At 40.3% G+C, this 15,654-nt stretch overlaps 1 protein-coding gene across 1 annotated transcript in view; it reads right to left on the minus strand.

The window, feature by feature from the left end:
* Positions 1–795: 795 nt before the first annotated feature.
* CPE (carboxypeptidase E) overlaps positions 796–15,654 on the minus strand; it is a 75,576-nt gene continuing 60,717 nt past the window's right edge. Inside the window, 4 exon segments of the mRNA XM_063424238.1 lie at positions 796–3,474; positions 5,929–6,047; positions 8,154–8,253; positions 11,805–11,944. Coding sequence (XP_063280308.1) covers positions 3,376–3,474; positions 5,929–6,047; positions 8,154–8,253; positions 11,805–11,944 — 458 coding nt within the window. The 3' untranslated portion in view covers positions 796–3,375.

Genomic DNA, 15,654 nt, shown 5'->3' on the forward strand with positions numbered 1-15,654 from the left:
GTTCCATGCTAGTAACACCCCTACCTTAACACATTCCCAGTAACAGATAACCTTATCTGGTACTACGTATGCTGGACGTACTAGGCCTACTAGGCCCTGGCCTGAGGCCTGGTCTGAGGCCCAGCTGTGGATAGCTCTGCCTTATGATCTAAGTTATCCTGTTCCTACTACAGTGTGTTTCCTTGGAATGAAAGAAATAAACAGGCTCGTCCTCTTTTTGGGGAGCAGCTTTTCACTGCAGACCTCCTGCCTCCGCGTTGTTTTACGTGCCACTTTCACAGATGTGAACACCACAACCTAGCTGGGAAACACAATTCAGATGCAGTGATTTTATTTGACTGACTACTGTTTTTCTACAATCCTGACCCCTGCAGTTATAAGGAATGTGTAGTACCACAGATCTGCAAACACACTGCACACTGCTTTCTAATCCTAAGGATCAATATGGAAAAAGATTTGTAAACACTGTAAGAGAGACACACAAAAGTGTATGCCCTGTCCCCACCAGCCCTGCATGGAGGCAGAGCACTTCATTACTATCCCTTCCTTGACTTGAAAGGCTCCATGGGGGAAGTGCTCAGAAAGACACATATACTCCAAAAGGAGGATGTTCTGGCACAAAGTTAAGGGGCTGTGGATGGCTCTCAGTGGGATATCAGCACTAATCCTGGTCTCCTTTCTCTGTTCAAACAGCAAATTAATTGGGATACACACCCTCTGAGGATGTTTATGGCATACTTTGCAGACATGCATGGCCAAAGAGGTCACATCTTGAACCTGCAAATTACTCACACATTTTTAATTTTAAATAAAACTGTGGATTTATTGTACAATAGTACAGCATGTGCCTTTTTAACCAAAAGCTTAGCATCACATAACACTTTAATCTTCTATTAAACATACACAGTCCTACAACACAGCTCAGCTCAGCTAGGAAAGCTACATAATGAATTAATTTATTGAGAGTCCTGGCTACGGTGTTCTTAAGGATGTTTACCTAGAGCAAGAACAGTGGCAGTGGTTCTGGTGCTGTAACATTTAATCACTTTAACCTGTTCTCAACACAGTAATAGCAAGCAGTCATCTAAAGCACAACAAACAGATCACTTAAGGGACACCACATTTAATTGCAAATGTATGAAACAGTAGACCAGAGGACCTCACACACATCACACAGGTATGGATTAGAAACCTGTTATGAGATCACTTTGCCACAGAACACTGGATGCATGACAGGCATCGTACCATCCAGAAGTGTCATTTGGATTGAAACTCTTAGGTTTTGGAAGAGGCTGACCAACGTGTTCTGTACAAATATACACTCGCCTTATTACATTAGTTTACACTCCTGTAGCCATTTGTCCACATGACAGCAACATCTTGTTGTAATTAATTTTTATACCATTTGCTTCAACTTTACCTGGTTCAGTTAAAAACAAGATCATTACTTACAGACACAGAATGTGTTCTGTGCTACATCTTGGCCTTTCAAATTGTCATGGACACCCAAGCTGGTGTAGCCAGGCATCCTTTATGCATACTCTTGTGCACAGCTAGCCACAAGGTGTTATTAAGACACATTCAGTAAGATTCTTAATTTGCCACTGGGGTTTTTCATTGCAATTGAGATCAAAGCCCCTCACTATATAATGACTTACAGTAAGTAAATTTCCTCTGAAATTTGTAGTTAAACATCTACAACCCAAATGAGCTGCAGGTTACATCACAAACTCTTGATCAGAGAGAGAGTTTATGCTTTTTTATTGCTGTTCAATTTACCATTGAGTGTCAAACCTTAAGCCTGTTCCTTAAAAGAATCAAGTGCTATTTTTATTAAAGAATTTAAAATTCTCAGAAAACAGTATTTGCAGTAAATTTTTAAATACCCAAAGGAGGTAAATTTGGATCCTACACCTGAATATGTGATTTTTCACTTACAGCAGGAGTGTGATAGTGCACTCTTGATTGGTTCTGAATGAGCATCAGCTAAAATAATATGCCAATCAAAACACAGAGAGCGGTATTAAAGAAACAGAGGAAGGAAATCTATATCAAATATCTGATCTTGAATTAAAATAGACCAGCAATATATGTAAGCTTTCAAACAGACGAGATGCTTAGCTTATCTCAAGTAGCATACCAGGAGTCATTTCTGAAGAATGATACCAAGCTTGCACCTACTATGGTCCATGTGTATTCTCTTGCTCTGCAAATTTCACTCACCTTAGCCAAAATACTACAGAATGTTAATTAAAGTATAAAAAAACAAAAAGGGACCAAAAAGAATTGTTTTAAATCAAAGTTGCTTTTGTATCATCATCAACAATTTTCTGAAAATTTCACCACACTGAAACAAATTTCACTTATCAGTCATGTTTCTAGTTTTAGATAAGACTATCAGATCTTCACTAGCAGAAGAAACAGCTTGAAACAAATCCATTCTTGACTTGCAACACTAAAAATACAATCTCAGTAGATTTCCAGTTCATTGTCTAAACTGTAATATTTTGATAGCCTTCAGTGAAAAGATGAACTTTTAGCTGATTATCTAGACATCACTGATACAAGCAAAGAATGTTGAAAAGGTAATTATTTAATTAAAACAGATATCGCCTGAAATTATTTTTTTCTTGCTGTAAAACAAACACAAGCAGCATATGAGATGTACTAGCTCTTTTTCTTCTTCCACTCAGAATTTCTAATTTGCTTAACAAGTAAATGAGAAATAATTAAAACCTGATCTTCAAACATTATAAACTGTTTAAGGAATAAAGCTCTGCTTTTTCCTGAATTCATTCTATGCCATCTTTTTATTAAAGAGTTTACGCAGATTCGTTCTGCTTACTAAAATGAAGCCAGCTTATGTTTCTCGCATATTTAAATAGCTCCAACACCAGAGACATGCAAAGTGTTATACTGAATTTTAATCCTTGTAAAACATTATTGCACCACACACTGTTATTATAAATCTTTTCAATAACATCCATTACATAACTCAGTAAAGAGCACTGTCTACTACTGTGCACTGTCAAATATTCCTGGCAGTATCAGTAATTGACTACAGCATATATTTTTTTTAAATCAAGTGTTAACCTACATATTCTGAACTTGCAAATAATACACAACAGATTTTACTGTCATATAGGCTGCTTATTCATTAATTTTTTCTGATTTTTATAGAAGAGTAAATTAATAACTTATTTATCTACCTAGGAGGCTAGTAGTTATTTGTAATCATATTAATCAAAAGATGACTGAAAAATTCAAAGTTAATTATTGTGAAGTGCACAAAATCTAGAATATAGGGAGTTTCCACAGTACACTATACTAAGTCAACATATAATAGATTAAAATCTGTAAAGCCAAAATCCTCATTTAAAAATTTAGTGTTTCTGACATCATCTTCCACCACTCCATCAACTCTTCTTTTTCCTCTTCTTTTCTTTCAGACAATGACTCCAGTTCAAAATCAACCTGATTAAGAGAAACAATCAAAAACATCAGTAAGAAGACTTACAGATAAAGAAGAGTTAGGCTTTTAAGAGTCACTTATTGAAAGAAGATGCTTAACACAAACACAGGATGAGAGGTACCTTCTGGTTTAGGCTGAGTTTATTCCAAAGCATCTCAAAGCTGATTGTCATGGTTGAGGGGGAAGTGAGTTTTCCAGGAAGTTGTGGGCAAACTAATCAGTGGTCAGGTTTTATACTGGCACCTGGAGTAGCCACTGTGAGGTTGGACATGCCTCTGAGAACACAAGGAGTTAAAAGCAAGGACTTCAGAGGGATTGTCCCTCTCTTTGATTCCGGTTGCAAGGTGAGCACACATCTCTCCCCTTACCCCCAGCTCACGGGGCTGGGTGGGGGAGGGAAGGGGAAAAGCTATGCGTAGCCTCTTCAAGATAGAAGGGTGGAGGACTGTGGAGGTGCCCTTCGTCCCCGTTCCCCCCCCCCCCCCCAGGAGAGAGACTGCCACTTCAGAGCTTCGGAATTGATATTGCCGGCAGCCGGCAGCAAAGAAAGAGCGAGGGGGGAGGGGGGGGTAGAGAGAAAACGTTCCCGGCTGTGTAGAGATGTGCCGAGCCTTCGACCCTGCTGGGAGCCAGAGAGACTTTTAACTCCTTCTTGGCAGAAGAAAACTTTTTCTAGACATTGATTCTCGTGGCTGGTGGTTTGTAAGAAGAGAGAGAGAGACAGCCTGGGACTGAGATCACAAAGGAAAATGAAAAGAATCTCAGATGGGCAGAGATGAAGAGGAGTGGCTTTTTGGGCTAGACTTTTCTTGCATAATGTTAGCCATAGACTGAACTTGAGTCTCTTTGACCATAAACTGTATTTGGGTGGATGCAGTCAGCTCGACTTTGCTGCAGTGACTAGCACTGTAAGTGTAGAGCAAACAGAGAAGAGAGGAAGAGGGTGTGGTGGTGCCCTCTGCCCTCAGGGAAGATCTCTGTTCTTAGAACCCTCAGCCCCAGGGGAAAGATAGGGAGAGCCCGGCATGCAAGCATCCTGAAAAGAGCCCTATATGCAGCTTTGGCCCATGGACAGTGGTGAGAGCACTGGACAAGGAAAAGAGAGTGTCACCACGGCAGACTTCTCCGGATCATGCCATGAGTGACATAGAAACACATAAGGGGTGGACCTGTGTTTTCTGGGGGGCAGTCTATGGTGCGAGAGAGACTCCTCTCTCCCTTGCTAAATTGAAGATTAGGTTTTTTTGAGTAGTGATTGTTTGATTTACAACCCAGAGTTTTGGTTTATGGAGGGTAACGTGTAAGGGGTGAAAATTGGGGGAGGAGAAGAAATGTTCTGAGAGGTTTTCATTTCTGGTTTTTTGTGTGTTTAGGGGATTTTTTCTTTTCTATTTCTGTTCTTATGTAGTTTAATAAAGTTTTCTTTCTGTTTTCGAGTTTTGGGCCCGCTCTGCTCTGTTCTTGATCATATCCCACAGTAGTTGTTAAGAAAAACATATATTCATGGGTGCATTAGCATCTGACCAGTGCCAACCCATGACACTGATTTAAATATGTGCAATACTAGTATATCAGTACAATAACTTATCTAAATACACACAGGTGAGTAAAATTTCCTAAAGAACCAAACATCTGTCCACTTGTATTTGACTTGACTAAAAATTTCAAAAAGTATGGGCCAATTAAATTAAAATTGAATAATAGCCAGCCACATAAATCATATATTATAAAAAGTATCATCAGCATATTGCCAACACAGATCACAGAATATACTGAGCTGGAAGGGACCCATGAGGGTCATCAAGTCCAACTCTTTTGAGCTCCATTCTCTAACCAGCTGAGCTCATCTCAGCTAACACCTAGCACTGCAGACACCCAGCATATCACAACATGTGTTCAATTTTATGCCATCAAAAAGATACAGGGAGCTTTTCCTAACACATGGTTCATTAATGTACATACAATGTGCTAGTTTAGTATATCTTAACAAGTGATTCACAGTAGTGAAATAGCATTTCTTTTAAATACCTCCACATTTGTACAGAGAGTGAATTAAAAATGCTTCTGAAACCTTAGATGTAGTCTAGGTCTTATTAACCTCACATACTGAATATCTATGTAAAGCAGTGGCCCATTGCTACCATTCTGCATGGAGCTGACCACTGGTTTTAACCTTAGCAGGTACTCATTCCACAAATTATATTAAAAATATGTCTCAATCAAAACCTCAACCTCTCTTCCTTTTTATGTTGTGCTATTAAAAGATATTCTGTAATCGTGAGATTGCTCTCAGTGGCTGTTACATCAAGTGCTAGAAGAGTAATTTCCAGACTTTCTAAATCAGCATGTTCTGGAATATTCTGAAAAATCACCTCCTGCTTACATGTATACCACGAGGGGAAAAGGGACCATTTAGATGTATAATGGATGATAAACCAACACACGTGAGCACTTACCACCACAGAAGGGCTGAAGGGTACAGCCACTTTTTTAGTTATTGCTAGATAGCCTGGTGCTGAGGCTGTAACTTTGTAATTTCCAGGAATGAGCAATCTCCAGTAATCACCATCCTTGGCTGTAGGGAAGCAGAAAAGAATCCAAATAAATATGTATAAGACTAATTACGCAGCTAAGAAGAAAGGCTCATATGTCAGTCCTTTATATTCCTGTCAGTGCTTTCTTTTTGACTGCCTGAAAGGATTCTTCCTTCTTTCTTCCTCCAGTAAAAGCTGTATATATATATATATATATGTATATATATATATATATATCATATTTGCTTCCTTTCAGGTAATCAAAAAAAACCTTGAAATTTTGAAGTTGTGCTGGAGCCCCCACGAAAGATTTTGCCTGCTGAGGCTGAAGGCTCTCCATCACACTGAAGGACAATATGGGACATTTTGCCACTTTAGAAGCACCTCCCAGCCAATGTAAAGTCCCTACTAAGTGTCTGAGATTCTGTTTGCAATGTGATACAGATTTTTAATGTTCCTCAGTATTCTGATAATCCAAATGTAAATGAATTTTATTCTAGTCAAATTTATATAAATGGGACTACCTTTCTAATCTTTCAGAAAAAACTATAAATCATAATTTCCTGGAATACTGCATGTATATCACCCTTGAAGCATCATTATTGACACGTTTGAGTATCCGGGCATTGTCAAGGGTTTTTACATTTGGTTCAGAGAAACAAAGAAATGGAAGCTTGATCCACTCAGGTCAAAGAAAGGCCCCTACTGCACTGTTACTACATATTATCTTTTCCAGTCACAGAATCAAAATTCAACATCATCTTCTCTAGAAATGACCCTATTGTGTCTTCACAAAAACTACTGCAGATCTTCCCTGCACCAGACAATTATCTATTTTGTCACAAGCTAATAATTTGAATTTCTCTACCTCCAGAAAACATTGCAGAGCTATTCTAAAGTTCAGCTAGCAGTGCCATTTAGAAGACTTGGCCATGCTCTTTGTACTAGTCCCTTAAATGTTTTTTCACCACATCTGCAGCTACATAGTGTACAAAGGGAAATATTACTTAAATGTCTGCTATTTGCACAGTCAAAAAACTGACAGTAGTCATTCCAATTGTTCCCAGATTTTTTTTTTCATAAAACAGAATGGAAAAAAAAATACTGCTGTAGAACTACAGCAATGATCTATTCTAATTCCTGTCACTGAACAAAGCAGAATTTCAACTCATGAATAAAGAAGCAGGAGAAAAGACAAAGAATATTTCTCCTTCATTTTGACTGTGCTAATATGCAGGTACTTGTTTTTGTCACTGTTTTGACAATACATGACTTTCAGTCTTACACACACACAGTGATGTGAAAAGATTTATGATTAGATACAATTTTTGTATCATAGAAGAATAAGCTCCTCTCTCACATGCTTCACTCTCTCATACCTCAAAATACCTCTTTGCACAGTTTATTCCCTTTTTATTATGCCTGAAAATTTATTTCCAGTCTCTATACATTTTGCCTTCTTGTTTACAGTGACAGAAGGTAACCAACATTTTCACAGACTGTTCTCCTGCTTGGCAGAAGTGCTGGCAGTCTCTTTGCAGGTGATGTGCAAACACAAATCAGAGGTGGCTGAATATTCTACCAGTCCTGTTCCATAGTATTCTGCATTTCAGTGACAGTATAGTGAGATATATCCTTGAGAAAATGACCATAAAATAAGCTCATGCATAGAGCAGTGACATTCACTTATTGGTTTTCTAATCAGTATTTTTCACAAACAAATAAATGTCATTCAGGATAGGAGAGCATAGGTGTACAGGGAAGGCTGAAAGTTGGCACACTGTGCCAGCTACCTTCTGAACTCATTCCTAGAACAAAGCACATCATCACTGAAGAGGTGACACATCATTTTCAGTCAACACCAACCAACAAAATGCTTTAATCTAGACTAGAGCATTAATAACCAAGAGGCACCCAAACCAATTTACACCAGAGACCCATGAAGTTTAAACAAAAACAGTCTCAGCTACTCTGAGAGCAAAATACAAGTGAAAAATTCATGAAATCCTGTGGGCAACAAGCTTCTTGAGGCACAACATACCATCCTGGCTTCAAACTTTTGCTCCCTTAAAGATGCAGTTAAAAAGATGTGAAATGGCTCCAGGTTGCTAAGCCAAGGAGAAGCACTGCTGAGGTACCAAACTCACCTGAGGTAACATCATGGCTTATCCCCTCCACAGAAATTGTAGCATTTTCTATTGGATTGCCCTGAAGATCTTTAACAAACCCCTTCACTCCTCGATGAATCTAAAATAAATAAGGTCACCAACAAATGGTAAATAAAAGTGCTTAAGAAAAGATGGCATTTTTTGGCAATGGAATATGTACTGATATATCTAACAAAGCATGTGCAATGAACTCCACAGTCTACAGGCTAACCACTACCAATGATAAATACTAAATACTATAATGGAACCGAGAGTGAAGAGGAAAAATAATTCAGCAGGTAGTTATAATAATATATCTGTTCAATGCAAGTAATTCTCAGAAATACACAGCAAATCATAATACATGTAAACATTGACTTGCAAATTTTTGTCATATTGGTGATTAATGAATGCATAGAAAAGCTTTGAAAGAACAGCCTACAGAAACCTTATTTTTGAAGTCTTATCAACTGTAAGAAGGTAGAGCTAATGACATAATTTCTTAAAGGTGAAGCATGAGCAAAGTAAATGCAGTCACTTGAACTTGGCAATCCCTCTGTGAGATGCTTGAGCTTTCTATTGTGCACCCAAAACATCCAGTTCTGTGAGCTGGGACCACAGAGTCACACGCTCCCCTCCTGGACTGTGGAAGAAGGGTGTGGGATTGCATTTTATTGAAATGGTATGCTCTGGCTCACCCCTCAAAAGTGTATAGTTTATTCCAAGTCTGCAACCTTCCCTGCAGTATCGTGTATCTGTAATCCCATTGGCCTGAGAATCAATCCGCGCCCACTTCGAATCTCCCTGTTAAGGGTGCAAACAGAAGGGGCTCACCCTCTTTGCTTCAGAGGCTCTGGAGGCTCTATACCTCTCCCCTCTCCCCTTCCTTCCCCCTCTCCCACAGTAACCATGCTGCCTTCCTGGGGTTGGACTCCAAATAAATCCTCATCTCATCAGCACCTCACCAGCTGTCTGGAGTCTCTTTGACTGTCTGCATGCGAACACCAGCGAACATAGAGCTTGGGGGGCCTCCCGGGGATCCCTCCCCGGGGACCCCTTCTAAATCCCCAATGCAACAGAAGGGCAGTGGTGGGTCATATCCTTGCTCCTTCATGCTCAGGTAACAGCCCCAGCAGTACCTAATCTGTCTGCTCCCACTAAATATGAAAATAAAGTACTGATACGATCTCAGTGTGGGGACAGACCAGTTCTGCCAGTGTATTTTAAGCACAGTCTGAAAGGAAACTCCGCAGAAGCAAGAGACTGAGGAGTAATTGTCTTTTCATGTCCAGAAACAGGGAACTCTCAGTTCTGGGGACAAGGGGATGTTGGGAACCTATATGGAGATGCATCTCATTGGGAGCCTGGAAACAAAGCAGCAAAGCACTGTGAAGTTCAGGCTTCTCTCAGATACCATGTCCTTTGAAAAGACTTGTGGATCCTGAGTTTTATTTTGAGATATTGATGTTCCCGTTTATGAACCTATATGGTGCTTTCAGCTGCTGTAGTTTAGTTCAGATTCCTCTAATATACACTGTGGGAGAAGCCTTAGAAAATCAGAAATTACATATTTGCACTGTCCTCAGCCCTCTCAGGGGAGCTGGAACATAGACCTGGTCATCTTATCCATCAAGAAGATAAAATCCAATGCCAAACAGACCATCTGAACTTCAAGGATAAAGCTGGTAGCTCTGCAGGAGTAAAGGAAGTTGGCAAAATAGTATCTTATACATGAGCAACTTTGAAAATGCAGTAACATAGCTTTCCATGAGTCAGAGAAAATTAACCCCCGTGCAGAGGAACTGAACAATTTGAGATGGATTCCACAAAGAATGGGTAAAAACCTGCAGGACAAGTACAGCTTTTTCCTCAGCTTACAGATAATGTTTTAACACAACAGTATAACACTTCAAATATTCAAATATTTCAGATTTCAGGCTAACTAAAGCATTTCTGCTTAATTAGGTCCTTAAAGAAATGAATATATTCATTGTTTGGCTCTGCTAACAAAGTGTGTTTCTCATTTCACAATCTCAAGTGTGCAACCACTAATGATATCAGATATATTTGTAATTTTTAACTACAATATTCAGGTTTCAGAAATTCTATATGGTCTAATCCAGCTGCCCAGGTTCCTGTACATCCACAGAATGATCCATCCGATGCCTGCACACACATTGGAATATCTGCAGAGGGCAATCCATCTCTCTGAGAACACACACCATTGATGGGGGAGTCAATCACAGACTATGGGGATTTGTATTTTTTTTCATTGAGGAACTGTTGGGGGTTAGATTTGCCTCTTTTTTTCACTTACAGATTTTTTTCCCATAAGTTTCTAAGAAACCTTAATGACAGTACTTAGCCAGAACAAAGAGAGTAGTTGAAGGACATGGCAGCACAAGGCTACACCTATTGTTTTTAAGTCTCTGGGAGTGTCCCTCAGAGGGGAGAGATAACGCAAGCTTTGAGAAAAGTAAAAAGACAGAGCTAGGGGAGGGGGGCTCACTCTAGCTCTAAGCATTGAGGAAGACTGTCAAGCTGCCCCTCGCTGCAGGAAGAGTTCACAGCCATCACTCTGCCTCGTCCTGGGAGATCTACCATCATCTACTCGTGTACCCAAGAATCCTGAGCTCGTTTTCTCCAGCCCTCCCCCCACCGCCGCTGCTTCTTCAGAGCTTTGAGGCTCTCCTGCTACTTTGTAGCCCTGCACTACCAAGCCCTGCCGGGACACCCCCTGCCGCTCCAGCTACCAGTGCAGAGCTCCTCATCTCATCCACCAGCCCAGGACTTTCCACCGTTCCAGCTCAGCCTCTCGGAGTCATGCAGGGGCACCAAAATCAAACTGCCCCGGGCTTTTGTGAAAGAAAGCCCTCAAGGTTCTTTGTTCTGTTTATTACTAATACTGTAGTTGTTGTTTTGTCATATATACTAGTAAAGGACCATTATTCCTATCCCCATACCTCTGCCTGAAAGCCCCTTTAATTTTCTAAATTAGAATAATTTGGAGGGAGGGGATTTGAATTCTCCATCTCTAGGGAGGTCCTGCCCCCTTCCTAGCAGATACCTGTCTTTCAAACCAAGACAGATTTTTTGGCGCCCATTGTGGGGCTTGAGGGCATTGAGAGGAAAAGGAATAACAGTTCCTAAGTGACCTTGTGCACTGGGTATAGAAACCTCCCTAAATAGCATCATGTGGTCTAGCTTACCTTGGTTTGCGTGGCATGTGGTTGTGGCTGTGTTTCTCCCATTTGCAGGCCCTTATCTAAACATGGGCCCTATAACTAAGGCTACTATGGCTGTTATCCAGTTTGCACTATGGGTTAATAAGGTGAGGAAAGAAAGTCCTGCCCCCTTCCTAGCAGATACCTATCTTTCAAAGCAAGACAGAAACCCAACACAAACAATTTAAATTAAATGTCTGCAACAGCTTAAGTAGGGTGAGAAGGATTCTATACCATAAATTTGTCCTTCTTTTCCATTCTTTTTCCACTTATTTAGAAACATCACACAGGATTTACCACCACAGAGACAAATAAGAATTAAAGCAACATCTGGATTAATATGATATTTTGAATTAGATGTTCACAAAGCACAAAGTTTAGAAGTTTTATGCACAATAACTATTTCTGCCATCCTCTTCTGTGTTACCTGCTCAATGTAATTTATAAGAGAATTCTTGTTGTCCTCCCAGTAGCCCTTCAGAGTTTCTTCACGTGGGAATTTTTCACAGCTAAGCTCCACTGTGATTTCAAAGCAGTTGCTGCTGAGGTAATTGAAATCCTGCATTCCTGCAATGCCAGAAAAGAAAAGTAGTGATGCATTTTGCATTATTCTGAAGTAAATAAGGGGGGACAAATGAAATGCTGGGCCTATTAAGAAAAGAACAGCTATAAATACAATTGATGCAGCGCCACTCCATCTGCTTAATTTTTAATTCAGAAGCTTTAAATCAAACAAACCAAGTAATTCCAAAATACATTTTCTTCCCAGGGAAAGTTTAGAAAAGCCTTGACAAATAGGCTCTATACTTGTACTTGATGCTGCACATGACCTGTATACTTTTACCTCACACATTTTTGAATAGCTGACACATAAATGACTTTTTTTCTCTTTGAGAAAGAAAATTATTTCAGATTATGGCTAAAATATTTCCATATGAAAAAAAATAACCAAAAAAAGTTGGCTAAAAGAGCCATTCCTGAACACAGAAGAATAACCTCTTTGCCTGTGCTTGCTGTCTCTGAAAAACCTACACAGATCAACCAATTACAGATGACAACTACTACAAGTGCAACAGAACCATGGCCTCAGACTTAGCACAAAGGTGCTCTTGGGGGAAATCTTCTCTGTACCCCTGCTCCACAGAAGGATGTAACTACCAAACAGTAATGTTGAGAAAAACCTCACAGACAGTGTAATTAAGAGAGAGAAACAAGAGTCAAATATTCCTCTACATCATCTGTGAGAGTCAGGGCCCGAGGGCCCCTGGTTTTGCCTCACGACCTTCGTCAAGGCCCCCTGTCAAGGAAGGGACTGTGTGCAAGGGGCTCGGGCCTGAGCCACGGTGTGTGTGTACCAAACACTGAACTGCAGGTGTGTCCACCTGACCGGAGCTGGTTCCCATGGGAACTTGTACGAAGACAATGGATGGCTGGACAGCCTGTGCTTACCAGCGACCAGGCCCAGACCTGCTTGTCCCAGACCTGCCTGATCTGAACGGTTGCACCTGATTCCCAGAGCAACAGGGCTCCTCACAATGACTCTTGGGTGCTCCCCCCCATGTTGGCCAGGTGCCCCCCACTTCTGAAATTACTATAAAAGCTTCCCCCTGTGACTCACACTTCGAGATCTCCCCACGGACAGAAGATGGATCCATTGGCCAGACGCCACGCCACGAGGACGCCTCTGCCGTTGGTAGCTATATCCCCCTGCCCCCCTTTCCTCGCTCTGTATCCTATTTTTCCTTTCTCATTCCCTCTATCCCAAGTGTTGTTGGCACTCAATAAAGGTGAATTCGTTCTATGATTAAACTATTGTCCCCTCGAGTACTTTTTGCACTCTGAGATCACATGAACCTATCACGATTCCTGCTTAGATCGTGACATCATCCACTCTCTCCACCCAAAAATTCAGAAAGGGGAATTGCCACCTTGCATGAGGTTGGTGAGGAAATCCTGAGGTCAGACAAAAGGGAAGGACAGAAATGAATGCAATGGAGTGCTCCTCCTTAATTCAAGTTAGAGCCAAGGACTGTTACCAGATGTCTCTGACACATGTTAAGCCTTCCTACTGAAAGAATCCAGGTATTCAGACATGAACAGCAACCCACAGTCACACGAAAGCCATCCATATACCACCCCTGCAGACTGAAGAACCAGTGAAGGTGGCCGCTGGCCCACCTTGTACAGAAGGTACAAGTCCCTGAGGATCAATTATATGGGCAAAGAATTGATGTTGCACAACTGGGGGCACCATAATAAGCTCTGTAGGGCAAGACCACCTATTGTATTTCATCAAAATGAAAAATCATTCTTTCCTAGATCAGAGCTCTTGGTCTGATAAGGTACTGTCAAAGGCTGTACCTAGGAGATGACCAGGAATAGAGAGAGAAAATGGGCAGGAATGGATACTGGAGCTGTGTTCAGTGTAGAAAGGAATCTTTAGTAGAAGAGTGAGAAAGGAAGGGAAAAGGGGAAAGTGGGGGACAAAAGCCCAAAGGAACCCAAGGGTGAAAAGGTAGAGAAGTACTACCTTAGCTCCAACAGGTGCAGATACAATGGAGACAAGGCCTTCAGAGTTTATTTTGATATATTCCTGATTCTGGTAAGGAGGTACAGTGGACTACTTTCCCTAAAGCAACATAAATGGCTTTTCAACAGCTTATGCTGCTGCTAACTTTGAGTTCATTACCATATGGACAGCAAAAGATCACTGATACCATGAACAACTTAATTGCCACATTTTGGTTTTCAGATGGAGCTTTTCAGATTAAAACTTCCCGGAAAAATTTCACTTGAACTGAGCAGTGTTTAGTTATTTTCCTTAGCACTAGACATAGAAAGAGTAGAACTGTTTTCACTGAATTATATTTGTTTTTTCAATTCAGCAAACACTACCATGGAGGTTTTGTTCAAAAGTCACAGCTTGCCAGCTGATTTCTACACTTGGAAAAAAACCCTCAAATCAATAACAGATTCAATCTGTATGGTCCTAAGTATATTGCTGTCTCTCTATTTTTTATGAGCTGCATCATATTAGGATGCTAGATCCTGCTTAGCACTAGGATTCCTACCTATTAACATCTGTACAAATATGAGAAAAGAAAAGCCTCACTTGGGGAATTAGGAGTCTAACTTAAAATAAGATCCAAAAACAGGAAATCAAACTTTCCAAAACCTTTTTCCAATGGAAAAATGTGTCTTTGCCATATGCAGTTAAAACAGAATCAAAGCATTTAATCAAAACAATGGAAAAACTGCTTTTCATAGCATTTTCCTAAGGAAAAATCAGCTGAAGTTAAATATATCCACATTTTTATAGCTAATATTTAATATTTCATTAAGATAAATTTTAACTGAATTGAAACAAATTTTAACTACTAAAGTTTTCAATATTTTGTTTATATTAATTTTTTTCAGCTTTTGCAAACTTCCATTTTCAAGGTCTTTTAATGGTTCCAATTCAAAGTCTGAAAAGCCCCACACACAGATATTTTGGGGGTTTAGTTACATTCAGAAATTTCAATATTTTACTTCACACTCAGCCTCTGGTGTTCACTGGCTGTGTGAGCACTACCAGTCGTTGTTCTGTTTCTCATTTCTTCACAGCAGCTTAAGTATTTTCTTCTTTTAGTACCACCTCTACTGTAAGAGAAGCAGAGTTAGGCTACTACTTAGGCTGCCTAATGCTTTGAGAGATTCCTATTCACTTCAGGCAAAAATTGAAAATTCATTCAGAGACTGTCATTGAATATCAAGAGAAAAAGCAAAGCATAAAAAGCATGTGACTCAGGCAGGAGGAGGGTGCGGCTTCCTCTGGCAATTGTGAGGCGATTGAGAGGCTGTTATAAACATAGATGGTTAATTCATGTTTTTATGATAAATTAGAAATTTATAAAGTTGTATAATGTGATATCAAGTAGAAGTTTATGTTTTAAAGAGACTTTGCAGCAAACGGCGAAACTGACAGCCCCGAGACCGCTGACACCTCCATTCATAAGAGAACAAAGGGATTTTTCCGAGAAAGCCCGCAGCTGCCCAAGCACCAGGGAGGGGACCCCGGAGATAAGATGGCACCAGCAACTCACACCTTGGGTGCCAGCTTCGCGGACCATCAAGTCACATCCTCGATATCTGGACTACTCATCAACTATAAAGACCTACTGAAATTGGACATTAACACTTGAACTAAGAAAAGAACTCTTTTCTGCTTAGTTGGGGAGCCTTCCGAATTTTATTTAGTTAGTGGAGAAACAATGGTGAATCTGGGGAAATATTGC

Source organism: Prinia subflava (genome assembly GCF_021018805.1).
Source record: "Prinia subflava isolate CZ2003 ecotype Zambia chromosome W unlocalized genomic scaffold, Cam_Psub_1.2 scaffold_2cwr_NEW, whole genome shotgun sequence".
Classification (NCBI taxonomy): domain Eukaryota; kingdom Metazoa; phylum Chordata; class Aves; order Passeriformes; family Cisticolidae; genus Prinia; species Prinia subflava.